Source organism: Struthio camelus, chromosome 1, assembly GCF_040807025.1.
Source record: "Struthio camelus isolate bStrCam1 chromosome 1, bStrCam1.hap1, whole genome shotgun sequence".
Taxonomy (NCBI): Eukaryota; Metazoa; Chordata; class Aves; order Struthioniformes; family Struthionidae; genus Struthio; species Struthio camelus.
This window is the reverse complement of record NC_090942.1, coordinates 168,366,613-168,392,786: the sequence shown is the minus strand read 5'-3', so window position 1 is coordinate 168,392,786 and position 26,174 is coordinate 168,366,613. Positions and strand designations below refer to the sequence as shown.

The 26,174-nt window shown below is 39.9% G+C and overlaps 1 protein-coding gene across 15 annotated transcripts in view; it reads left to right on the top strand.

Moving 5' to 3' along the window:
- Nucleotides 1-5,693: 5,693 nt before the first annotated feature.
- GPC5 (glypican 5) overlaps nucleotides 5,694-26,174 on the top strand; it is a 742,566-nt gene continuing 722,085 nt past the window's right edge. For 14 of the 15 annotated variants that reach the window (XR_011138140.1, XR_011138137.1, XM_068929087.1 and 11 more), the window contains exon 1: nucleotides 5,694-5,891. Coding sequence is in view for 13 of the 15 variants with exons in the window: in XM_068929087.1 (XP_068785188.1) it covers nucleotides 5,738-5,891 (154 nt within the window). In the remaining 2 variants the exon portion in view is untranslated. The remainder of the gene's footprint in view (nucleotides 5,892-26,174) is intronic. The other variant, XM_068929156.1, reaches the window with a different exon arrangement.

The window sequence follows — 26,174 nt, the reverse complement described above, 5'->3', positions numbered from 1 at the left end:
AGGAGTATCCTGAGAAGCATTTCTTTTATTTACATTCAGTGCTATTTTAAGTAGAATGAAGTAGCTTGTTATTTGCCTTGGAGCTTGCATAGGTAAGAGATTCACCCATGTAACTGCAAGGCTAAAGAGACATTTCTGAGATTTACAGTTGTTTAACTTAGTGAATCAACAAAATAAAGGTTCATTTTCTGTTGGGCGGCTTCTTGGATGTCTTTTCCCCTTTTTTGGATGAACTGGAAATTAGTACGCTTACAAAGACTTTGTTGGTCCCAGCTGAAGGCTGAAATACCTAGTATGCTCTGTTTAGAGGGAAGGCATCTGGCTTGTGCGTCTTAGAAATAATTCTGTGTTCTGCCCACCAACAGAAACTGAAAAGCTGGGCATATAGTACAGAGTTAGAATAGATGCTTCACAAGGTGTGAGGGCATAAGGAATAGTAAATAACAAAAAGAAGTTGTGGGTAGTACCCACCTACAGTAAGAGCATTTATATGAATGTGCATTGACTTGTCTGCTGATTTGTTCGGATGGTGCCTGGTTCTCCTCTCATACAGAGAGCTGAGTTTCAGGTCTCCTGGAACATCATTGGTTTGACAAAGTAAAAATTATTGTAGACATCAGATACAGAGGAAGGGAAGCTAATTCACTTTCTAGACAGAATTAAACTTCAATATCACTTTGTAAAATGTGGGCAAATTAACTTCATGGCATGTAGGGAAAGGAAGAGGGACTCGGGTATTCTGTGCTTAGCGATGACCAAAACAGTGCGTTAACCTTATTCTTGTTTGAAATATCAACTTACTTAAATATCAACAGAGGACTCTGTGTTGTTTGGGCTCTTTAATACTGATATTGCTAAACTGAAACCGATACTGAATGTAGTTCCCCCCTCCCCCCCCCCCCCAATATTAGGATCGGGTTGAGGAACTGTACTTGCTCCCAAATATATGACAGGCTCTTTGTGCTGTATGCTAGTATTTTGTATAAATTTCAGCCTTACTTTGCAGTCTCCCTTACCAGGCTTTCCCCCTTAGGGGAACGCTTTGGATGTTCTTGGTTGATAATATCTTATTTGTACAGGCCTGAGTTAAATGTCTTGAAAGCAAGACAAGTGATACTAATCGAAAGGAAACAAGAGATTAAGAATATTCACACTAGACTATCTGAGGAAGTCTCCATGGAAACGGTATACCTAGCAGTCAGGAAAAGTACTTTTCAGAAAGTAAATGGCTGACTACTGAGCTACACTTCAAGTGTAAATTATTAAATAAATAAAACCTTTATAGAGAAAATTATATATAATTATGTACAGGATACAATATTCCTAAGTGAATGCTTGAACATAGAATTACTTTAGAGAAGTAAAGCTCATTTTACACAAGCAGATCTGAATGCCTGTGTTTTTTTTAAAGCATTTTCCCTTTTAGCTTGAGGAAAAAGGTAGGAATACACGGTTTTGAGCAATATAAATTTAGAAGTGAAGTGGGGGGGGAGGAGGGGAAAAACCTCACCTAGGCGGAACTCTCCATCTGGCTGTCCTGAAGTTTGGTAGGATATTTGCTTTGGTCTGATCGGCTAATTTCAGGGAACTGCGTACGTAAATTTAGATGAGAAGAAAGGGGGCAGGGGGAGCAGGTTCTGGCCGCCAGCCCTGTCTCCCGTTGGTGAGCGGGGCCCCCCGCAGCAGCTCCGCGGGGTGCGGGGCGGCGCGCAGCCGGCAGGGGGCAGCAGAGGGCAGGGCGGAGCGCGGCGGGGGGGTGCCGGGGGCTGCGCCGTGCTCTCCCACGAGGCGCAGCCCGCCTGCCGTGGGCGCAAGTGACCGTGCTGGCTGTTGCGAGTTATTAGTGGGAGCGATCCCTGTTAGGCAGGGGAACAGCTCTGTTAACAAAGTGTTAGAGCGAACAGTAAAACTTCTTTAGTTCTGCTAGCCGTTTTTGGCAGGTAATGGCTTGCTGATTTCTCAAGGCATATGAAGAATGTGGGAGCAGTTATGCAGAGACGGGGAAATGGGACACGAGGGATGCTAGGGACATGATACACCAGCGTAAGCATCGATTAAAGTTTAGGCTGAAATACAGAATAAAGGTAGAATAGCATTTGTTATACAATAAGGGGGAAAAGTAGTAGTGCTGGTAGTCCGCAAGGCCGCTTTGTGGTCTGCTAGTAACTATCACCTCAGCTTTCTTATTATCTCGTATCAGTCCCTTGCAGAGATCTCAGGTGGTAATTCTTTGTAGTTGCAAACATTTTTAAAAAAAATAATTTTCTCATTAAGATTTTCATAAAGATTTGGGTTAAAACTCAATTATTTTTGAAAAGAAAGAAAGAAATTCTCCTTCTTTTAGAACATCAAATACAGGTCAAACTTTCATGATACTAGTATGAACTCTTTTTCAGTGCTGCAGTTAATGGTCCATTAGACAAGGTGAGCTTAGAGATGCGTATAAAGTTTTATTAGACTATCTGTAAGTTTATGGAGTTGTTGATAATGAAGTGTGATAGTGGTATGTATCCAAATGCTGCATAGCTTTTAGTCCTAGCTTACCAGCCTAATTAACTACTGCAACCTAAAACAGAGACCATCTTTACTTACTATAGCACATATGGAATAGTTCTATGTAACTGAGGGAGTTTGGGTTTGTTTTTTCCGCTATTGCTGTAACTTCAAGGAGAGGAGCTCTATTCAGGTGCTGGGATCTCTACTCTGTTAAATGTTGCATAAAAAGCCAAAGGGTAGCATCAAAACTCCAGAGTTCACAATTTATGTATTAGAGTAGAAACAGATGGATGGAACTCACCACGGGGAGATGATGTGACCATACTAGTCAAACATAGCAGTCTGTGGTCCTTAAGAAAAAGATTATTTAATTGCTGTGATAAATTAAAAAAAAAAGAGTCAGAATGAAGGGAGCTTGAAAGAATGACTTAAAGAAGAGTGTGGCAGCTTAATGGATGTTCACAAGGAACTATTTTCAGGCATAGGAAACAATATAGGAGATAGCGTGGAGGTATTTGGTAATTTCAAAGCTGGAGATGGAAGCAGGTGCTACAGTCCACTGGAAGCAGAAACTGTCATTTTCATCCTGAGTAGAATGAAAACGGGAAAGGGACTGGCAGCTGAAGCCAAGTGACTTGTCTTTGACATGGCAAAGAATGAAGGGGGGAAAAAAAAAAGTGGATTTGGTCCAAGTGACTGGCCACGAAAATTATTTTTGTAGCAGCTCTCTAGAAGGATCTGGACAGGGAATGCTGTGCTTGTCCAGCCAAATAAAGGATTTTCAGTAGTTGCAAAGATGACGACAGTCTGAAGGAGAACTTTAGCTATGTAGATTTGCAGAAAACTTGTGATGCAGGCCAAAAATAATAGAAAGTTTCATTTTAGCTAGATGTGATTTAGAAGAGATCAGTTTAAGGTGGAAACTGCTCTGGCACTGGGCCAGAGTTTCAGGTACTGTAGTAATATTGTTCATGCTGATTTTTGGGGGGGAGGGGGGAAGCAAAGGGAAAATGTGTGGATGTGGTATTCTTCAGTCATCTTGAACTGACATCCATAAAGAGAACAGAGACCGGTCAAGACAAGAGATGCATCTGTTGGCGATGTTAATGTTTTCTCTCACAAAGTTTATCTATATTTTCTACCTTAAAATAGGAGAAAATTCCATTTTTTTTTCCTCTGCATATACCTGCAAATATGCAGAAAGCTTCTCCAGAATACTTTTGATTTGAAAAACTTGTGAGCTAGAATGTACTTTCTTTTACACTGACATCAGGGAAGCTTCAAAGCATAAAACCTACATGAAAATTAAGTTCAGTTCTTAATTAAGCCAAAGTTAATAGTTTTCCTATCCCAGTCTCCAAGCTAAAGTTGTAAAAATATCAGAATCTTCATCTTGAAAGAGCTGATTAAAATAAGGATATTTAGTGGTTCACCAAAAACCTCTCTTTTTCCCTTGACCTGTAGAGTTGCAGAGTAGAGGTTTTTCTGAATTGTTACTTGTAGAAGATGGGTTGAAGTACTGATTGACCTTAAAGGCTTGGAACTCTAGAGTTTTTCCAAGGTAATCTTTTATTGTTTGCAAATTTCTGTACGGTTGTCAGGTAAACAGGAACTTTTTTTTAAAGTAGGGATATTTGTCTATATTTCTTAGCCTGCAAGAGTGTTTTTTTTATTCTCACAGTTCATTACAGTTTTTCCCTGTCATCTAATAATTTACTTTTTCATATGTTTACTGTGAGTGCTGCGTATATCTTGTACTTTTATTGGTTTTAAGTTAGTATATCCTGATTTCTAAAACTTCCTATGCTATCTTCAAGTTGCTGAATAAGATCTTTAATATCTGGCTCATATATTAGTATCATTTCCCCAATGATATATTTCACTAGTTAAAAATCTGTGCTATTTAAGAATGAGTGTTTCACAGACTGACAAGGGGATTGCTGTCTGTTAACAGTTTCCAGACAAGGTATTGCATTTTTAATTATTGCCAAGGTCTCATACTAGTTTTTCTTCTTTTTGCAATGGAACGTTGTGCTCCCTTTTCCTCCTCTATTTCCTCATGAAGGGCATAAGATCTTTCTTGCTTTAGTTTGCTTTGTCAGAAAAGATTTTAAGGTGCCATCTGTGTTGGCTCTTTTGTATGAATTCCATAATTCTGTTTATAATAATGTAAGAACAGTAAAAAACATACTTTGCTGGAAGGACATTTCAAATAATATATGTTGGAACTTGCTGACGGAAGGATATCGCCAAATAGTGGAGTACAGATGATTCCAGAAAGGAAGTGCTGTGTTTCTAGTCTTCTCCACTTGTTGCAAATCGAGTTGTCACTCAGTAGACTGGGTGCTATTAATAAAATGCTGCTGCTTTACTGCTCTGTCAGCAGTAAAATAGTTGCTTTCTAATGCAGGTTTTAATAACTGCCGTGTCAGTTTGTTACCCTTATTCAAATAGCTGCATAGAATAATTCACACTTCTTAGAACTATTTTCGCAGTCTTATGTTGAAATTGCTGGGGTAGATAAAAGAGGATTTTAAGTGGAAGCTGAGCTACGCTAATGCTGTAAATTGCTGAAGGACCACATACGAACAGATTCAAAACCTACTATGAAACATTTCCAACTGTAAGAGGTTAGGGTGTGCCATTTAAATCTGTGCACAGAGGGGATCCTTAATTCTAGCATCAAGGAGTCTATTTACAAGATAACACAGTGAAACCAAGTTGCCTCTGTGGCTATTCTGACAGACGCAATTGGACTTTGGTTTCTACGAATCAGGGAGTTTTGCAAGCCAGCCCTTTGTCACTTTTGCCTATGAAAACTGAAATTTTGGGAAGATAACTTGATATGTGGGTTTTTGGAGAAAAAGCAAAGGCAAGCAAAAGATGGGTATTTGCAGTCAAACCCACCAAATCCAACTGTGGACGTTTACTGCCAGTTTTTAAGTCTGCTGTGTCTAAGAGTACCACGAATTATTCCAAGTCTTTTCATGCTGATTGGGGATAATTACTTCAAGGTTTGTTTCCCGTGGGCTTTTTTCTGCTTGTTTTTTGTTTCGTTTTGGCGGCGGGGAGGGGAGGTGCCCTCTCCTCCCGGAGAGCGGGCGGTGCTGGCAGCCCCCCTCTCCCCGTGGCGGCGGGGGCGGCCCCGGAGGCGGCTGGGCGGCGGCGGCGGCGGCGGGGGCGGCTCGGCCGCGCTCCCTGCGGCGGCGGCGGCGGCGGCGGCGGGCGCTGCCGGCGGGCCATGGGGGCCAAGAGCCTCTGCCTCGGCGTCCTCCTGCCGCTGCTGCTGGCGGCGGCGGCGGCCGGGGAGCTGCGGAGCTGCGAGGATGCCCGGAAAGTTTTCCAGCTGCGGCAGCTCGGCCCGGTCAGGGGCTTCCCGCAGACGCCGCGGGCAGGTAAGGGCGGGCCGCCCACCGCTGGGCGCCTCTCCGCCAGCGCGGAAACTGCGCGGCTTCCTGGGCGGCGGGAGCAGGCGGAGAAAGGCGGCCGGTGGGGCCCGCGGAGGAGGCAGGCGGGCCCTGCCGGGGTGAGCGCTGCTCCCCGCCCGGCGGGACGGGACGGGGCAGCCGCTCCCCGTCTGCTGCCCGCGGCTCGCCCGCCGTGCTTCAGCGCGGGTGAGGTTGGGTGCCGGGGCCGGGGAGAGGCGGGTCGCTCTCGTGTGTGGCCGCTTGGTCCAGCTGCAACTTTGCTGGGCAGCTAATATGATCCTACTCTTTTTTTTTTTTTTTTTTCCTTTTTCCCCTCTCTGTTGGTACTGTGCGCAGTTGTTTTGAAGGGGGAGCGTGCAGAGGAATGCTCAGTAGTTGCATCTCAGGGATTTATGTACTAGTTCTGTGCAGGGGGGGCTAGGGGGGTCTTAAATTCTGGCCCCTTCCTCAGGAAATAAGATATTCTCCACAGGAAATAGTCTCAGCCAAAAATTGGAGTTCTCCAAGTCTTGCACCCTGTCTTCTTCCATGCCATGTTGCTTGTGGGATAGATGGAAAAAAGCAGCTTGAACTGGGAGCTCATCCTAGTTTCAGATGTTGGTGAACAGACAGATATATTGGTGCCAGTGCAAACCGTGAGTGTAGATAAAAGGGGAAACTCACTGAACTGTGTCTTGGACTGGTGGAATTACTCTTGTATGAAACTAGAATGATTTACACCAGTGCAAGTGGTAGATCTGCCCATTTTCTGTAATGGGTATCTACCTATACCTGTAATTAAATAAAATTCCCAGGGAGGTAATGTCTTAATGGTATTTATGTAATTCTCAGTACATCCAGTGTTTGTATTAACAATGAAACTTTTTTAAAGTGGATACTAAATGATCTGGTAAATCGTGTATGTAAATGATACATCCTTTTTTGTTTTCAGTCTCATGAGTACCTCAGTTGGTTTCAGTGCTGGTACTCACAAAATTAAAATGGAGCATACCCCAATGTTTCAATGGTTAGAGACCTAGTTTAAAATACCAGTTGCCTCTTTTCTTTTTTAAGATGATCTGAGTAGGTTTTTTCCAAACTTGACAAATTGAGGTAAGACATACCGTGTTTATTCCTAAATTAATCACTTCAAAATTCATCATTTAAATGAGACTGATTTGTAAATTGTGTACTGTAATATTAAGCATGCTGTTTATGATACCTGTTATGTTTAAAATTAAAGTACTATATTTAGGCTAACAATACATTTAACAGCATTCCTTGTCCTTAGCTAAAGATTTTGTTCTAGTCTTCAGCAAAAAGAAAATAAGCATTTTTTTATTTTGAAGGCCTGATTAGATAGCTACTATGGAAGTTAAGATAGTTTGTCTGCAAATTTAGATGTGGATCAAAGCCTTGTCAGTGACTTACATTTTTTGTGCTGATTAGTTGTGTGAATAACATCACTTGGAATGAGATCACATGAATTGCAGCTGTGTTATTTTATAACCGAGTGTAACTTTCTTTGCTATTGTAATTTACTGTGACACCATGCATTCACTTGTGTAATGGGGAAGGGGAGGAAACGTTGCCCCAAGAGGAAACAGCTATGGTGTTTTGATGTAGGTGTTTCTTCTCCTCCTCTGCTCTCTAATTTCCCCCCTTCACCTATAAAGTTTTTATGATACCACTCTGATTTTCTTCTTTTGACTTTTCTATATTTCCTGTTCCTGAAGCCCAAGTTGTTTTTGAATTATAAGGGTAGAAAAAGGATTCCTTTCTCTGCTGCTGCCCCTACAAACAGGGGTCAGCAGGAGGTGTGCGTTACAGCTGAATGGTCTTCACTCTTCCTAGGAATTGCCTTGCTGTGGGCAAGCCAGAAAACACCAGCCTTCAACAAGCTGGGTACAGGTGCCAAAGTTTCCACTTCAGTATCTTTACTCTCAGAGGTACATGAAAGAAATAATTGCCAACAGTAAAATCTGTTCAGAATTGGAGATGACAAGAAAATGGGGATTAAATGAATATTTTAGAAGATTCAGGTGTTATTAAAGATACTCGTAGGCTAGAAACATAATATGAAGAGGAAAGAAATATCATCTTCACTCTTTTCCTATTGAACTTCTATATTAAGCCTTCTTTTGAGGCAAGAAGCAGAAAATGTTTTGAAACCTTTCCTGGTGACATTTAGAAGTGTGTATGTGTGTATATATGCTTTGTGTGTGTGTGTGTGTGTGTGTGTGTATATATATATATATATAAATAAACAGTTCATATAGGAGTCTACATGTTAAATAGGTGTTAAAGCTGCCTTTGTAAGGGCTTAATTCAGTTGCCTAAATATTAGCATCTGCCATCATTTGAGATTCCCTAGAGTCTCTGGGATTTCTGAGTGGGGCTGGCAGGTATGATACCAGGCCTCAGGGAGACCCGCATCTCTCTGGAGTGGCAGCAGGATACCAGCTGGGAGATCTTGGCATCTCAGATGCTGAGTGTGGGCAACTGAGCTGAACTACAGCCAGGGGTGCTTAGAAGCTGTTCAGCTTCCTGAATATTAGGTGTCAATTTCAGAGAGAGCTGAGCCCCTTTCACCGCTACTGTATCACCTGCGTTTCTTCATTTATTGTAGTGGGAGCTTAAAGATCTACTTTGTCTATGGACACCTTCATTTAAATGTCTTAAGCTGAATCACAGAATCACAGCTGTCATGTGGAGAGAGATATCTTCCTGAAAGAGGATAGGAATAGTAGTTTGGATTTCTGTGCAGTGGAAGGCTACCTTTAAAGTCGGTGAAATTGCAGGGAGAAGTTGGCTTATTTTGTGCACATTAGAATGCAAGACTCTAGGATTCTTTTGTATTTTTCCCTCTCTTTTTAGTGGTAATAAAAACTAAGCAGTATTATATCTACAAATCGTGCAAATTGTCATTCTGTTTTATTCAGGGACTGCTAGTTGTCCATATTCTGAAAATATGCTAGCTTGAAAAACTGTATTATATTTTATTTAACTATTAGGTTTTGTAGCTATTGTATAGAATTCATATGTCTCTAAAGGAACAAAAATATCTGTAAACAAAAATATATGCACAAAGAAGAGACTGTCACAAGGATTATGGGAACCACTCATTTGAGTTTGTATTAAATTATCATTCACATAAAAGGATATTGTGGTATTCAAATGGGCAATAGATAAATTACTATCTCTTTGATTTACAAAAATAAGGTTTTTATTGCTTCTGTGGAAAAAAAAAAAGCCCAAATAATGCAAATCTTGACCAAGTGTGCTCAACCTTCTGTAATGATGATTTGTTAACTGTAGTACACACTTGTCTTCAGCCATCCCATGTTATGTTGAAATTTTTGTCACTTATAGTGATTTTAAATGGCTGTTGCCAGAACAGTTCACTCTTTTCCTGGCTGGTTCTATGCTACAAGATTTTAGGATTATGCCTAATTTTCTTGGTGGGACTCTACAGAAAACTCAGTAATTATAAATTCCTAAAAGACCCTTTTCATTGTAATGGTGGACCTAGCAATGTATAGAGCACAGAATTAAATATAAAAAGGCCTCAACATTTAAAAAAAAGAAGTGATATGATACTGTCTAATTTAAAGTGTTCATTTTTAAAAATACTGTTTTCCACATTGTCCACAAAACACTTTCTTTTACTTCTTGAGCTGTATTTCTGGTACTGTTATCAAAGCCACTTCAAGATTTTTGCACTTTTACCTCAAACAGGCTCATAAAATTAGAGCTTTTAGCTGATTTTAATAGCTCATTTTTTCAGACAAATGAAATGGGAAGCTGATGTCTCAACTCCTTGATTTATTTTTTTCTTTTTTATTGCAAATAAGATTTCTTCTCTGATTTCCTTCTCTTAGACTCCATGGAACAGTGAAGTAGGATGAATTATGAACTTATCACCCTCACCATGTTGAAGAAGAGCTCCCAGTAGATATGTCAGTGAAAAAGTTGTCAGGCTTCTGTTTACGCTAAGAAGCTGAATTGCATGGTTTACTGGGAAATGTCAATCTTGTGGAATCCATCAGTTCCATGATCAAGAAGAATATTAAGTGCTGGAGATATTTGTCCAAGCTCAGCAGACTTTTTTTGCAGGAATCATTGTCTTGGCTTATTTTCAGCAACCTTTGGGAGGTCATTTATGCAGTCCTAAGAACAAGAAGCATAGTAAGAAGAGTGAAGACTCTGTGATGAGTGTAAATTTTATTGCAAAGCCTTTTTGGATAGAGAACTATTATGCATGTGAAATTGGATAAATGAGGCAAAAATCTGTACTTGAAGGATGAGATAATCTTTGAAGAAGGTGGTGTGTTTTAGGTGGTGTGAAGAAGGTGTGTGTGTTAGGGATTTTGCTAATTCAAGTTAAAATATTCTTGCTAATTCAGGTTAAACAACAATACTGGTTAATTTAAAATCTGTATCAGTTTAATGCGGCTCCAGACTCTTCCTTAGATTGTGATTTGACTTTGTTACCTGATTTGATTAAAAAAAAAAATTCAAATTAGTTTATTCAGAAGATTTTGATGTAAGAATGGGGAACTTTTTTCCTTTTAGGTGTGTACAGGCAGAAACATCTCTGTTATGCTATTTATCCAACTGATGTCTCAATACATTCAAATCTCCAGAGAAAGATTTAGGCAGAGATAGGAGGTGAGTTGCTCTGTTGTATCATTTATTAATATTCCTTTTATCATATGTGTTTAGTAAGGATTACTGCATGTTATCTGACTCATATGTGTACGTGTGTGTACGTTGTTGATTCCTGAATACAAGGAGTGTTTCACTTCTGGATTCATGAAACAGTTGGTGTGAAAGAAGCAATTCTTTGAAGATTTTATAATTTAAAAAAAAAAAAGGGGGGGGGGGGAAATAAAGTGTGATTAGCTGCATGGCAACTTTTCCATATCTGCCAACAATCTTTCCAAATCTTCTAGGAAGTCAGTAGTGCCCAGTAGCCTTAGGACCTGACCAAGCTGGGGTGTCCTTATACAGCTATGTCGATACCAGTGAATAAGAAGATAAGGGCTGAATCTCTAGTTCTTCTGCTATGTGGAATAGATTGAGTCATGTCTACATTGTTTAAGACTAGTATTCTCTAGAACAGGCTGACTGTGCCCACACTGCCTGGGGTTTGCCCTTGAGCCTGATCTTGATCCGCTGTGATGCTCTGGTAATGCTAAAGCATGCTTGTTTTTTGGTTTCCTTCTCCCACCCATTTCAAGCAACCTTAAAAACGGGGGCTATTTTGCAGACTGTCAGTGTCGTGGCTTTACAATTTAGAGCGAAAGCACGTTTTGTGGGCCTTAAGGTGTTGCATGAGGGCATGTAGAGGGGTCCATAACCTGTTTAGGGTGCCTGTGAGTAGTTGGAGGGTACTGGAGGATGTTAGGAAGCAGTCAAACCTAATATAGTCTTGTGTATGGTGTCTTTGGAAAGCAGTGCCTGAAATGCACTGTCTCCAGAAGTGCATTGAGTGTACTGAGAGAAATCGTGGAGCCATGTAACAGAGCCTCAGAAAGAGGTAACACTCTGGACAGTCAGGGTCAAGTACTTGAGTTCGAACCCTACCTGTCTTTTATTTAGCAGTGCAGACATACTTACAGCAATCTTTTTATGGTGATTAATCAGAAGTCTGCAGTGATAACTTGTAACAAAGATGAGTAACAAAGATGAAATGGATTTGCAAGCTTTCCCTTTAATATCTATTTTGCAATAAACAACTGGTTGGAACAATTGCTTCCAGGGCCTGTGGCATTTCAGTGCTGGCTTTTAAAAGGCTAGTTATCTTGACAATCCTAGGTCTATTTAGGGATTTTTCAGATCCTGGATTTGATCTCATTAAACTATTTGTCTAATATTTGTGACTGATATTTTCTCTTCCTAGCAGTTAACACTCATTTTGTCAGAAGCGTGTTTATCTAAAGTTATTGGAAGTACAGGTTTATAGGACTTAGACCATGAATGAAAGTCTGGAATCAGTTCCAGATCTTCTGCAAATAAGTAAGCCTATACCTCAGAATAATTACATTTTAATTCTTAGTGGACTCTTCTACAGCCATCTAGATGGCTTTCCATTGCAGAACTTTTCCTAGGCTACCATTGTATATGTTAGTATATATTTATTGCAGGCCAAGTTTTCTCTTTTTTGTGTTCTTGAGGAAAAAAAAAAGTTGCACCATAAAGGCTTCAGAATTCGGTACTGAAAAGAGCCAGTGTTCCTACTGGAGCTGAAAATGTTTTCCCACCATGTTTCAATATAATTGCCTATTGACAAAACAATTCTTGTGGAGGATAGGAAGATTTTGAGATGTGAAAACACAGAAAATAAGTGGGTTTTTTTAGTGTTGATTGTACAAAAATGGAATGACCTGTTTCACTTGCTGTTGTACATACACTCTTCTAAAACATTGTCTGTAAACTGCTGCTTGTTCTGCAGCTCTATAGAGGAACAAATACAAAGCCCCTCTTGTGGATTTTGAGCAACCATTCCATATTTAGTTGGTTGGATTCTTTTACATGTTGCATTCAGTTACTTTTCCCCAGCCATTGAAAGCAGCTGTGTTTAATGAGCTGGAACAGAAGTAGGTCAATAAAATGTACCTTATATGTACGTGATTAGCAGTCTTAAAGTAAAAACAGTGTTCCCATAGGATTGGCAATGATATCCATGTTAAAAAGATGCTACTTTAAAAAAAAAAAAAACATAAAATCAAAGGAGTAAGAGAATATTGAAGAGTCAGCTGAAACCATAAACAAATAGTTGCTATTATTTTAGAATTTTGCTGAAAGTCTAAATACTTTCTTGATGCTATACAAGAGCCTGTAACAAGTTTAGATAAAATTTGTCATTAGCTCCTGTTTTACCAGAGGGAAAGTGGCTAAAGCTTTGAAAGCTGAATACTGCCTAACGTTTATTTAAAATATTAAGCATGGTTTGGATAATACAGTTAACCTTTAGGTTATTTAAATTGAATACTGAACAAGTGTTTTGCATTTGTGTGTGCACACAACTGCATGTGAGCAGATGCTCTATATATTACATTTTAGTTATTAACAAATAATACTTGTGAGGTGGGTACCTTACAAATTATGAAAGTAAGACACACAAGCACAAGAATCTTCTGTACAATGTTTGTTTTTTCTGAGCTTCGTAGGCAAAAAGGAAATGAATGAAAACTGTGGGTAGTCATTGCTTCTGAAAAGTCAAGCTACTGTATACCTGTGCAATGAACGCATGTCAGTAGCAGAACTAGGAATAGTACAAGTTGTAATTTTGGCTTGGTTTGACAGCTCAGTTACATACTTCTGATCACAAAATTATGATATATTATACAATAATGCTATTAACTAAAACAATACTATATGCAGTGCTTAATGTTATTTGAATCCAAAACAAGCTGATAACGTAACAGTTTTGAGTTTTCTCTCTCTTTATATTTTTGATTCCAAGCAGGGAGAGGTCATTTAGATATTACTTGCCATGATTTGGAGAGTAAGGCAGATCACATACAGAACTGAGTAACAGTGAAGTGATATCCTGGAAAACAGAATTCGCAGAAGCTGGCATATCTTGTAAAGATATGCCATAAAGGGATTTTTTACTGTTTTTAAGTACTTGGTAGGAGGGGGAAAAAAAGACAACTATATCTTTCACTGAGAATAGTTGTGCATCCCCTTATGACTTTTGGGAACATATACAAGCTGCACTGAAGTCTGAAGTCTGAAGATTGAACAGTTGTGCTGGGGAGACTCCTGTAATGCATAATACTGTATAAGGGTTTTCTAACAAGTCACTCATCAAAAAATTTTAAGACTGTAGTGACATAAGAAAAGCATCTAGGATACATTTGTGAGTTTCCTTTTTTGGCCTTTTCAGAGCTATTTTTAGGTTTTAAATGATTTAGGACCTAGATTCTGAAATACAGGTTTGTTGAGAAATTTAGTACTCCTCCACTCTATTGTCTGGACTAGCATGGAGTGGAAGAATTGTGTCATGTTGTAGAAGGCAAGCTTTTGAAACCTAGCTGAATAACTCTGGCCATGTAAAAGTCTAACAGACCTGCTATACAGTCACCAAAGCAAGACAGACTGGCCTGTAATTCCCTCAAACATCCTTCTTGCCCTTTTGTAGACAAGTGCGACATTTACTTCTTTGGGGACCCCCCCATGTCCGCAGCCTTTCAACGATAACAGTGGCCTTGCAATGACTTCGGCCAGCTTTCAGCCTACTTGGATTCATCCCACTTGGTTCCATGAGCTGTTTTTTGTCAAGATTGCTCAAGAAATTCCAAACTCAGTCCTCTTTTACTATTGCTGGCTCCTCTCCCTGCTTAATCCCTCTCTAGGCAGAGAGGCCTGGGAGTCCTTTTGGGCGAAGATCAAAGCAAGGAAGGGACTGAATACCTCGGCCTTATCTGCGTTCATGGTCACTAAATCACTCCCCGTTTCAGCAGCAAGCCTGCTGTTCCCTTGTTTTTTTTTTTTTTTTACTGCTCACTGCTAATGTACAAACTCTTCTTATCCTTGATATTTCTTTGCCAACTTCAACTGTAGTTGAACTTTGCCTTTCCTAACACCTTTCTGCAGGCTTGGGTAATGTAGAAACAATGTATGCTACTGTGTAGCCTGCCCAGGCCTCTGCTTCCCAGATACATTCTTTTTGCACTGAAGCTCAGTCATGAGTTCCCTGTTTATTCAAGTATGTGCCTTGAGAAGTCTACTCACTGGAGCATCAGGATGGACCGTCTGGCTGCTTGGACAAGGGATTGTCCTTAAAGACTTGCTAGCTCTCCCAAGCAACCTCATCCTTCAGAGCTGCCTCCCAGATGATTCTTGTCTACCAGTTTGTAGAATGAGTGGAAGTTTGCTTGTATGAAGTCCAGGGTCTATACTCTGCTACTAGCCCTCTTTGTTCCCCTTGGGAATTTGATCTCCACTATTTCATGGTCACCACACCCAATGCTGCTATTGATTACAACCCCCATGACTAGGTCCTCCTTCTCTGTGAGTATCAATCCAGCAGAGCACCATACCTAGTTGGCACATTTAGCATCTCTGATACCCTCCAGAAACCTCCTGGATTGCTTGCATCCCCCCCACTGACTGTCATGGGGATTAAAATCTGCCTTAAGAACTAGGGCCTTGCTTAAAGAAGACCTCATCCCCTTCTTCATCCCCATCCACTGACCTCATCCTGTAACAATTTGCTGCTGTGATGTCACCCTCAGTGCTCTCTCACATCCTGAGTCACTACAAGCTCTCAACCAGCCTGTTGTCTGCTCCGTCTCTTGAAACTGCCCCTTGCCTTAAAGGGCAATCCCTCTTCTTTCCTGCCTGTCTTTCCTGATGAGCGTGTATGAACCCATCACAGCACTCCAGTCACTTGAGCTATCTGTACCCCCATGTCTCAGTTATTCCGACAGTGTCACAGTTCTGTGTGCACATGCAGTCCTCCAGCTCTTCCTTGTTTCCTAGTGTTAAGGAAGTTATGGGAGCTGCCAAAGCTGGTGCACTGCAGGACCTGAGGACTCTTTCTTCCTGGCCTCTGAAGCCCAGCCAGGTGTACTTGAGATACTGGAGGTTTGTCTCTCCCAGGCCAATGGATGCGGCTGATGCTGTTGCCATTTGCAGGTTCAGCTGGTAACAAACATAAGCATTCATCATGGAGTTGCACATGCATATATGCTTGCTGAGGATATTAATATGGCTGGATACCCAGACTGCCGCAGACCGAGTGCTGCTGTTAGCTACCAGAACCCATGTAAGACATAGGAACAGATAGCTCAGTCGTCCTCTTTGGCTGATCAGAATTGAAGTTTACTAGTGAAAACACACACTCCTTCACTGTCAAGATTCACAAGCGCATTTACAGATCCATCAAATGTCAACACGGCCTTTCAGTTAATTTAATATCCTTGCCTGGTCCTCCTTATCCAGCATGCTGGTCTCCTCCTACTTCCTGGCTAGTCCAACTTGATGTTCGCCAGCAAACAGATGTGTGCTCTCACACATTCATCTCACAAACATGTCCCCATTTACAGATCCCTTTAATATTAGCATGAACTCTCAGTCTGCCTGATATTCACACCCAGATCCTGGGCCCCTCACCCACCACCGCATCAGGCCTTGAGTCTTTCCAGATGCAGGGCTCCTGTTACTCGCTAGCTAGCTTGAAGTTTGCTAGTGAATTACACATACATAGAGGATTAAATTCACTAGGAAAATATAAGCACACCAAGATCTTTCCTCTTGCTGGTGTTTAGACCTCTCACACAACACACACACCCTGCTTTCCAGTTGCTGGCCAATGGACATATGGGCCTCATGACCCGTGGCCTCTTCACCGGTTGCTGGCACCCAGACCTTGCAGCATGCACAAATAGAAAAGCAAGTGAGATTGCACTTAAAAAAAACTAAGAAAAAAAGATCTAATAAGATTGGATAGACTGTGATGATCCGGCACAGGGCTCAGTCCAACAAGTGTACTGACTGGCCCTCCTTATTATATCTTACAAGGTATCTTGCAAGGGGTCTTTTATCTCCCCTTCTCTGTTTTCCCATGCTTATTCCTCCCCGATCTCTACCTTTGTCCCTTTTTCTAAACATCTCCTAATAAGTTTTATATATTCCCATAAGCCCCTTCTGATATCCCATAACAAGTTTTGTGCATTCCTGCAAGCTCCCTCAAATATCCCATACTACTCGTGTTTTGTTTCTCCCTTGTTATCAGTTACAAAGTTCAGGTTGACCCTCTCTAAGGCCTTGCCTGAGTTGTTCCTTAATAGCTCGTCAGTTAGAGGCTGAAGAGTTCTGGTCTTCGTTATTGTCTCTTATCACCGGCCTGTTAGGCTTTTGTAGCTGCTTGTGTTCAATTTATCATTTTCCTTGTTATTTGTTATTTCTTTTATACTGGATACTCCTTAACCAGATAACATAATGGAGCAGACACTCTCAGGTCTCCTGTGCCCTTGCACGTGGGATCTGTGCATTTGTACCTGAATGGGGATGGGTGCACCTGCAGGGGGCTGTGGGGGATGGTCTACTTCTGGTGCCCCCTGGGGAGGTGGCACTGCCTGGGCAGGGTGCAGGCCAGCAGCCACGGACCTGCCGTGACAGAGGCGCCTTCTTTGTCGGGGCCTCCGTGCTGATCTAGTATAGCCCCCTGCCCGAGCAGGATCAGCTGGAGCAGGGTTTTGAGACTCCACAGCCTCTCTGGGCAACCTGCTCCAGTGCTTGACCATCCTCACAGTGACTTTTTTTTTTCTTACATTGAAGTTGCCAAGGGTGGGCGGTGTGCACCTCACCACAAACCAGCCATGTGGCCCATTACTAACTCACCAGATGGACCCATTCCTTCCTAAATCTTCACCCTCCCAGTAGGGCTGGGGCAGTCCTACCTGGGCTTCCGTGTTCTTCCGTCACCCCCAGTGCCCAGTAGTGCCCATATGCGTGTCATGGGGAAGTAGCCAGTGGCCAGGCGAGCCATGCCATCTTTCTGCAGCCCTCTGGACCTGGGCTCCTGGTGACCTCCCTTGGCCTAACAGCTGATTGGCAGAGGGGCGCTGCCATCCGCACAGAAGGGAATTTTGGGCTGCTCCGCTCTTGTCCCTTGCTTCCCTTTGGTGCCGATGCTTGATGCTGGCCCAGCTGCTCTGAAGCGTGCCATGCTGGAGTCCTTTCCCCTCCTGCTCTGTCAGGGCACTGTACCAGACACATAAATGGGGAGCTGCTCTTAAATAACAGATGACCAGGCTAAATGGCACAAACTGATCCATACTGCCCAGGGCCAGCACTTTGAGCTGACTATTTCTAACCGTGCATGGGTCAAAGCCATGCCCAGTGCATGCCAACAGTGAAGCTGTATGGGTAATTAGGGAATCACCTATTCCCTGGTCTGATTTGTTAAGCTATACAGATTTAGAGTTAGGTGCCAAAAATTCACATCACTGTATTTAATTTCTCAAAGTAGGGTGTAAAGATATTTTTGGAAATCACTTTGCCATTATCTGTCAGTGCTAGATCACTGAGTCTGGAGTTTCATTTAATAAGAGATGCATATTGCTAACTTATCCAACTTCCTGATGAGAAACACTTAAATACCACAGCTGTGCTTGGGAGAGTCACAATTGCTTGTCAGTAGACCTGGGGTGTTTTCTGTCTTTAGACCTTGAGTATATTTCACTGTAGCGTCAGAATTGTCATTCTCTACTTGGGCAACGTAGAATTTTTCTAGTGTTTCAAATGCAAGCGCTCAGGTATGACATCGTGACCAACTAGAAGGAAGTTGATTTAAAAAGTGTGTGCTTCTTAACTGAGAATTAAGAGTTAGTATGCTAACTACTGGAACTGTTGCAGTGTAATGCTGTTTCTTAATGACTATAGAAGACAGTTTCCACCAAAACATCCACATCAGGAGTCTAATAAGGAAAAGTTATTTTTCAGTTGAAAGGCTTTCTTCTTTTATTAAGAATAAATATTTATTGACTGGCCAGAGAGAGTTTTATGCTGTTAGAGTATGATAGATTATTTTAACAAAGTTTGAATCATCTGGATGTTTTATTATGGGATGTAACCTAGCTATTTGTCCTAACTTAGATTTTATTTCAAGATCAGATAAATTGTAATAAAATTAAATATTGCCCATTCTTGAAATGGTATCAGAAATCCCTATGACAGCTACCCTCTTGTCATAACTAGTTCAGAAGTCTTAGCTGCCAGCCATATGGAATAACACTTGTTTATCTTTGTAGTCAGTGGTGGCAACTTAATTTTGGTATTTTTTGTTTTCAAGAAGTAGGTCTAATACTGTTTTGCAAATTTGGGTTTTTGCGTGTGATGGGTAAGAGTGTTAATTGCAACTCGAATCTTTGTGAGTCACAGTTCCCAGCACCTGAACTGCTATACATGATATTGGGAAGTTTGTGAACTCTTCAGCAGAGATAGTGCTAAATAGAAAAGGGCCAGCGAGTGGCACCGGACCACTGATTCTTCACACTGCTTAATTACTTAATTGCTATCTATTCTGAGCATCTCCAACTAGCTTTCCTCAAGACTAGCCTGCTATAAGAGGAACAAACGCTGAGCACCATGGATGTGAGCTAACCTGTGTCGTTTGGCTTTCAAGCCACAGGTCGGTCCCTGTTAGGAACATTGACATAGCTTATGCGTTCTGCTATCATCACAGCTTCCTAAATAAAGCATTTATAGTGAATCAATTTTGTCGCATTTACTACAGAAATTATTATTTTTTTATAACTTACGTAAATTCAGAAAACTATTTTAAAAGAGATCGCTAACAAAGCTCTGTATTTTTCAACGTAAAAACCTAAAGTTAAAGGAAGCAGCTATCCTTAATCTTCTTATTAGCTATTTATGAACCTCATGTAGAAGAATTTATTCCATCTAAGAACTGGGAAAGCAAATAAGTAAATCTACAAGAGAAAAAATCTAAGCCCAATAAACACTTTGAAGCAGTTATATATGGAAATGTTGGTAATACGGAATTAGCGTGGAGGAAAGATTGAAAGGCCACTGCAGTGCTATAACAAATGATCACTATCCCTTATCAAGAGGATGAGAAATACTGAAAGAAAAGCAGACTGATATGCTCCAGAGTTGTAAAAATATATTGATACAGCAATTGATGTAAGAATAAGAAGGAATACTGAAGTCTGAGAGAAGTAAAAAGGAACAATATCTTCGTTTCTTAAAAATTCCAGTTGTCTCATAGAAAAAATAGTTCTAATTGCCACTCACTTTTCTTTGATGATATTAAAATACAGTGATTTGCTAAAATTAACTGTACCACTTAGAGTTCATGAAAGAGAAACCACAGAATTTATTTTGTTTCTGTGGCTACAAAAAACAAATATCATCAGTAGATTATGGTTATCAAAAATGAAATATCTGAGATGACTTAAGAAAAAGTGAATGGTTTATGGCATTTTGAAATTAATAAACAGATTATGAGAATAAGAATAAATGAAATTAGTTTTAAATAATTTTTAAAAATATAAACTTAAATTAGAGCACATCACATATTGCCTAATTTCTGCACTGCTTGTTCTCTTTTGTGTGAGATTTGAGAAAACTTGTAGTTTCAACAGAAATATGTAGTTTAATTAAAAGAAAAAAAAACCCAAAAGTTAGCAATTCTGATTCAGCCCCTGCAAAGTGTGAATGATTTCCTTTATGTTGCTAGTAAAATAGATTGGTTTATGTTATAACTGAACATAGTGTCATGAAAATGTGTCATTTTTTTATTTCTCATTTTATTCTGCACCAAGAATTGAACTGAGTTAAAAGTAATGACCTTGCTTTGATAAAATAAATGTTCTTTCAGATGAAGGTCAAAAAGAGTTAGAATTAGTTCTGTTAGGAAATCTAGACCCTAAAGCCAAACAAGAGGATATGCTCTTTAGCGTTTTATACTGTTAGAAGAGGGGGGAGAACATCGCTCTGTGTGTATTTAATTGTCACTGATTTTAATCAGTGCTGGAAACTAATGAACTGTAGCACTTATCCCTTTTAACATCAGTAAATTAATTTTCACGGGAATAACTAAACCAAAGTGTATAAAATTTCTGAAGTTAGACATGGAGAAAGGGGAGATAAAGAGGTTATATGAACCTTGCATGGCAAAACGCCGCAGTCCTGTTCTCCAGGTCACCCACTGGCGAGTGGTCTACCACAGCACCCTTTTGGCCAGTGTGGCTCAGTCTTCTCACCACTGGTGCCAGAGAGGAGAGCCAAGTGCCCAGGTGTCAGCTCAGTAGGGAGCTGAAACACGACCGACAGGTCTTTGAGGATCCCATGCCTTGGAAGTGCTGCTGCGTCCCACAGGGAAGATATGCCTACGCCCGGACATAGCATATAGCAAAAATTACATAAAATAATTCTATTTTTACTCCTGAAGAAATCAGGAATGAAATTTTCACGAGGTCCTGCAACTGTGGCACTGACCAGGTTAAAATTGAGAAGTTCCTTTTCTCTGTGGATGTGCTTTGATTACTGTGCATTGCCCTTCTGCATACAGCTCAGAGCAGAAAAGAAAAAGGCAGTAAGAACATCACAAGTTTATGAATTACCAGCTTTCAAATGAGCACACTGCATACTTTGGAGAGTCGCTGAGCTTTTGTTGTGTTGTCTTTCTTCCTTTGAGGCTGCTGCTTGCCCTTCAAGCCTAGCTGAAGCAGTTTAGCTATTTAGCTAATTGCCAGTCTCATATAGCTGATTGACCACTGAGGGCGGGAAGACAGAAAACCCTCACAAAATGTTGTGAAGAGTAACAAATGTTGTGAAGAGTAACAAAAAGAAAATGCAGGATAAAACTATTCTCCTTACTCCGTTTAGGTCAAACTTACTCAGACCACATGCAAACTTTGCTGCTTCAACTCGCAAACTAAGTTCTATCAGCAGATTCAATGGCATATGTTATGAAGAAAGTCAGACTGGGTGTTTGTAATACTTAGTCTGTATACCGTAGAAGCAGTTCTGTTATGCTGTAAAAAAGATGCACTTGAGTGTACTTCAGACTAGCATTTAAGAGCATAGATATCTAAACTATCTCTTGTGTATATGCCACTGGAGAACAGCTAGAAAATCTATATTCTTTTTAATGGTGATAATAGGAAGGTGCCTAATTTTTAATTTTTTTAAATTATCCATCTAATTTCTTAATGTTTTACACTACAACTACACTAAAACAGCTTATCTTACCTTGAAAAATGTAGACTTGAAGTGTATTAATTATATTCCATCTGCAAATAAATAGTTGAACCTTCAATATTTTTCTACTTTTATAACTTTATATGCTTTATTTATTCGTTGGTTGTATTTTTGGCATTGAAAATATATTCCGTATGGATATGCTAATTTTTTGTTTCAGTGCTTCTGAGTAAGGAAAGTGTGTATATTTGACGCTGCATCACTGCGGAGAACAAGTTATGAAAAGCACAGTAGACCGCAGGAATCTTTAGGTTGTTGGGTATATAGTTTTGCTACACCTCTTTCTTATTATGTTCTCAGCTTGTGAAGAAAAATACAGGAAAGTCCTAGTGCAGACAATGCTTAATAAAATTGATTTAGATTAATTTTGACTCTTTGTTGTTTAGTTGAAGCAAGTGCTGTATTTCTTCTTCTGACAGATATTGTGGACTGTTATTATCATACTTTAAATACTCTTTAGTTAAAAAGGAAATAAAGATAGTTATAAATATTAAACTTCAAAAATATGAAGTTAAGAAACATGAAAGTTGCTGAGAATTGTTTTAAAGTGCTAGAAAAAATCAGTGTTTATGAAAGAGAGGTAAATGAGATGAGTAGACCACAGTTATTACTCAGTCTGCTTTGTGAATCTGAAAATGAGAAGAACATGTTGAAAGTGAGTGCTTCCAGCATCTCGTAGAGTCAAACATTTTGGAAGTCCAAGGCGTTACGAGGAATCTCAGATCTCATGACAACCTGCAGGAGCAAAGTACCGAGAGAATGGAGATATCTTTCTTAGAAAGAAGTGTAAGAGTAGTAGATTATCTTCTACGTATTAGAAAACAAATACTTATTTAGCATTTTTGTCCCCATAAAGTTAGTGCAACTTCAAGGGAAATCCAAGCTCCAGGTTGTTCTGATCGAGTTCTGCGTCAGTCTCTTGAGTAGGTGCTAAGCATGTTTCCTGACAAAGGCAGATGTCTTATCTACAGGCTTTGGACGAGGTCAGACGTGAGTTTAATGCATATTGCATTCCGTAATTTCTAGTAGCCACAAGTATTTCAGCAATGTACGGGGTCATAATTGGATCCAGATGTTATTCTAATCAGGTGAATTGATGAAATGATGAATTTGTGCCTGACTTTTCAGCTTCTATTTCTTGGGGCCATCTCAGACGGAAATATTGTTTTAATAGAGTGTTTCCATTGTCGAGTCCTCGTCCAACTGTAGTTAAATTAATGGATATATTAATTACCAAATGTGAGTTTTAGTAGCAATATTTATTATTATTGTTATTATTGTTGTTGATTTTTTAATGAAGGTTAAGTCTTTCGTAGAACAGCAGAAATGGAGTTTTAAGAAAAGCCAAACACTGCAAAGTTTTGTGGTAAAATTGCCTAATTTGTCAGCTTAAGACCACTAGACCAACACTAATCATTCAGGTTATAAGACTTACTCTTTCTTTCTGAGCTGTGTGCTGCTTTGTGTTGAGTTTGGGAAAGAGAAAATCTGGACAAATAAAAAAATATTTTTAAATATAGAATCCATTTTTAAATAAGCACACATAAACAAACCCCCTCCTTTTCAGGAAAGAACCTACAGAACACATACAGGGGAATAAATAAAGAATATAGAAAGTCTGAAATTGTTAAGGCATTGAAATGTGTCCAGGCAACTTAATAAAATTGTCCCTAACACTCACTTTTCACAGAATGTCAGTCACAGGATTATGTAACTATTTGACTTTTTTTAATCAGTCAACTAACTTGATTTTTGTTGCAAACAGAACATAATATTCAATACCAAAAAGAAAAAAAAAAGACTGTTGTACTGTAATAGTGTGAATATTGCTATCATTATAAACATTCTTTTTCTTGATGTTTGTCAGGTGTATTGCTGCTGGCATAATGTGGAGTATACCTTGACTTGTCTCCTACTGTGATGTGCACTGTGTGATAATTTCTTTGGGAATAAAAAAATGAGATTGGAGAGAGTGAACTGTGTGTCATACCTGTGGATAGACCTTTCTAGTATGATTAGTAAATACTGCTGCAGGCTTATTATCATTCCTTTAATTTGTTTGCAGGTGGGTGGTATGTTAGTCCAGTTTGTTGCTGCTGTTTCCACAGTATATTATTTTAAAATTCTCACTTAACGTAGCTAATATTTAAATTAATTAGTATTCAGTGTGACAGTAAGTGTATCTAATCATAAGCAAGATAATTTAAAAGGATTAACAGAAACTTGCAATGTTTTATTTCCATAAACAATGCCGACTTAGACATATTTTGCATAGCGGTTATTGCGCATGAAATTTTGTGTGTTTTATGTACACTCAGCATGACAAAACTCATTCCTGGAAGAATTTGTGTTAACATAGCTGTAATCCTTGCATTTCTTGATTTGCATCATGCATCACTTGACTGTTCCCTTAAGCCATTTCCTTGTGTAACCTGCCGTCTCTTTCCAGGACCGAAGTTTACTGAAGCCATCAGCACGACTGTAATAAAAAAAATTAGCTTTTTAACTTATGTCATTTATTTAGAAAGAGTGACAACGATAGGTGCAGAAAAACAGATTTGCATGCAGTTGAAGTTTCAGCTTTGTCTGCTTTATTTAAATCCTAGGTGTGGCCAGCTTGAAGTACAAGCATCTCAAGTGGTTGCTTGGGATCCAAGGAGCTGGTCCATTCCTGCTCCTTCTCCTTCTTCCATTTGTCATGGAATTTTAGCTGCTCTGTGGCAACTGCCACCTGCAGAAAGGCCTGTAACCACAGCAGCTAACTGATGCTGTAGCGTTCATATGTGATGCTACAGTTTCTACATCTGCTTTGCTGTATCCTGCACTGGGGCTTGGCCTGGGAGGGAAAACAGAATGCGAACAGAGGGGACTCCAGTAGCTGCAGGGTGGTCTTGGCCTGAGGAGGTGCAGATGCTGTAGGAGGACAGAGGTGATGGGCAGCACAGGGACTCAATTTGGAGAGCTGGTATGGATTAGGAGGTTGGAGTTAGTGGGGTCACAGGGTTGAAATCTGGTTCAGGGTGTGAAGGTCTGGGGCGCGAAGTAGGAGATGGAGGAGAGGGAGGCTGTATGTAGGTAGTTATGTGGATTCTGAGGTGGTAGAGCAGGAGACTGGTAAATTAACTTTTTAATGCTTGTAATAAAAATTATTTTAAGAGCTTCTTTAGTGTTCCTGGGTGGCAAATCCGTTTAAGGCTGACTCTGACCCTAACCATTTTCATTGTTGTGCAGAACATAGATACTGGAGCAGCTAATAAATAACGTAATTTAATAGACTACCTTAATTTAGAATTTTATTTTCATTCTTATGCTGAATTGGAATGTCTGAAGATGCGACATCTAAATTTTCACAAGGAAAAAGATTTACAGAGGCAGCTGGTTGGGAGGTCTTACTTAGTTCATAAGTTGTAAAAACTTACATACTCAAACACAGAGTATGGAAATTACATATTTAAAATAAATGATGAAGATTAACAGCCCTCCAAAACACGAAAGGGTATTGTGGAAAAGATACCTTGCATCAATAGTAGAACACCTCAGAAATAATATTTCTTAATATTTGAAGAAGTTCAGTGATTCATATCTGCATTAGAATAACATTTTACCTTTCTCTCTGATAGTGAAGGTTTCCAGCTTCTTGGACTGTGGCTTGTGGGTGTACTAATCACCATGTGTTAACGTTTCATTGAAAACCACTTCAAAGAGATTTACAGGGATGTCTCTTGCCTTAGTCTGTTTTTGCATCCAGAGGTTATGTTCTTGCATTTGCATGCTACCATGAAGGGAATCTCAGATGTGTGAATTTTGCATGGTGGTAGGATTTCTACAGTATCCAGTGCTCTTCCTTTGGTGTAATGAGATTTACTTCTGCTTATGTCTGTGAAATAGATTTATTTCAAGGTACATTCTATTACCATGGGCAGTAAACTGTTCTTGTATATATGAGGTCAAACATTTGTCTTTGTAAAGTTGTATCAGATTATCAGTTTCTGAACAGCAGTCCTCACTAAAATGAATTAATTTTGTCTAAAAACTCACATCATATGACCTAAAGCATGAAGAAGAGCAGATCCTTTAGAAGTGAAGAGACCCCTACAGTATTCAATACTGTAGGTTAAAGTGTATCCTCCTTCCACAGCTGCAGACAGACAAGGAATTGTAAAAATGGAGACTACCCATGCCACAAGGAAATATTCAGCAAATCTGAGATCTGTCTTCCCATATTAGCTGCAATTAGCAAAGGAAGTTTATATATTTGTCATGGGAATCAAATTACCTCTGTGTAGTATTGTAGAGACAAGTTTTCATCTAGGACTTTGGATAAACTACTTCTGCTTTATGCCTGTACCATTTACCTATTTCATTAAGGCATTATGCTTTTCTAAATGTAACTTCTGCAGGATCTTCTGGAGCTTTGTGACCCATCTAAATATAATGCAAGCAATTGCTGTTTCAAGATAGGCATTGCTGTGTGTAAACAGTAAGAATTTTTCCCACAGTGTAGTTGATGTGAAAACCCAGGCT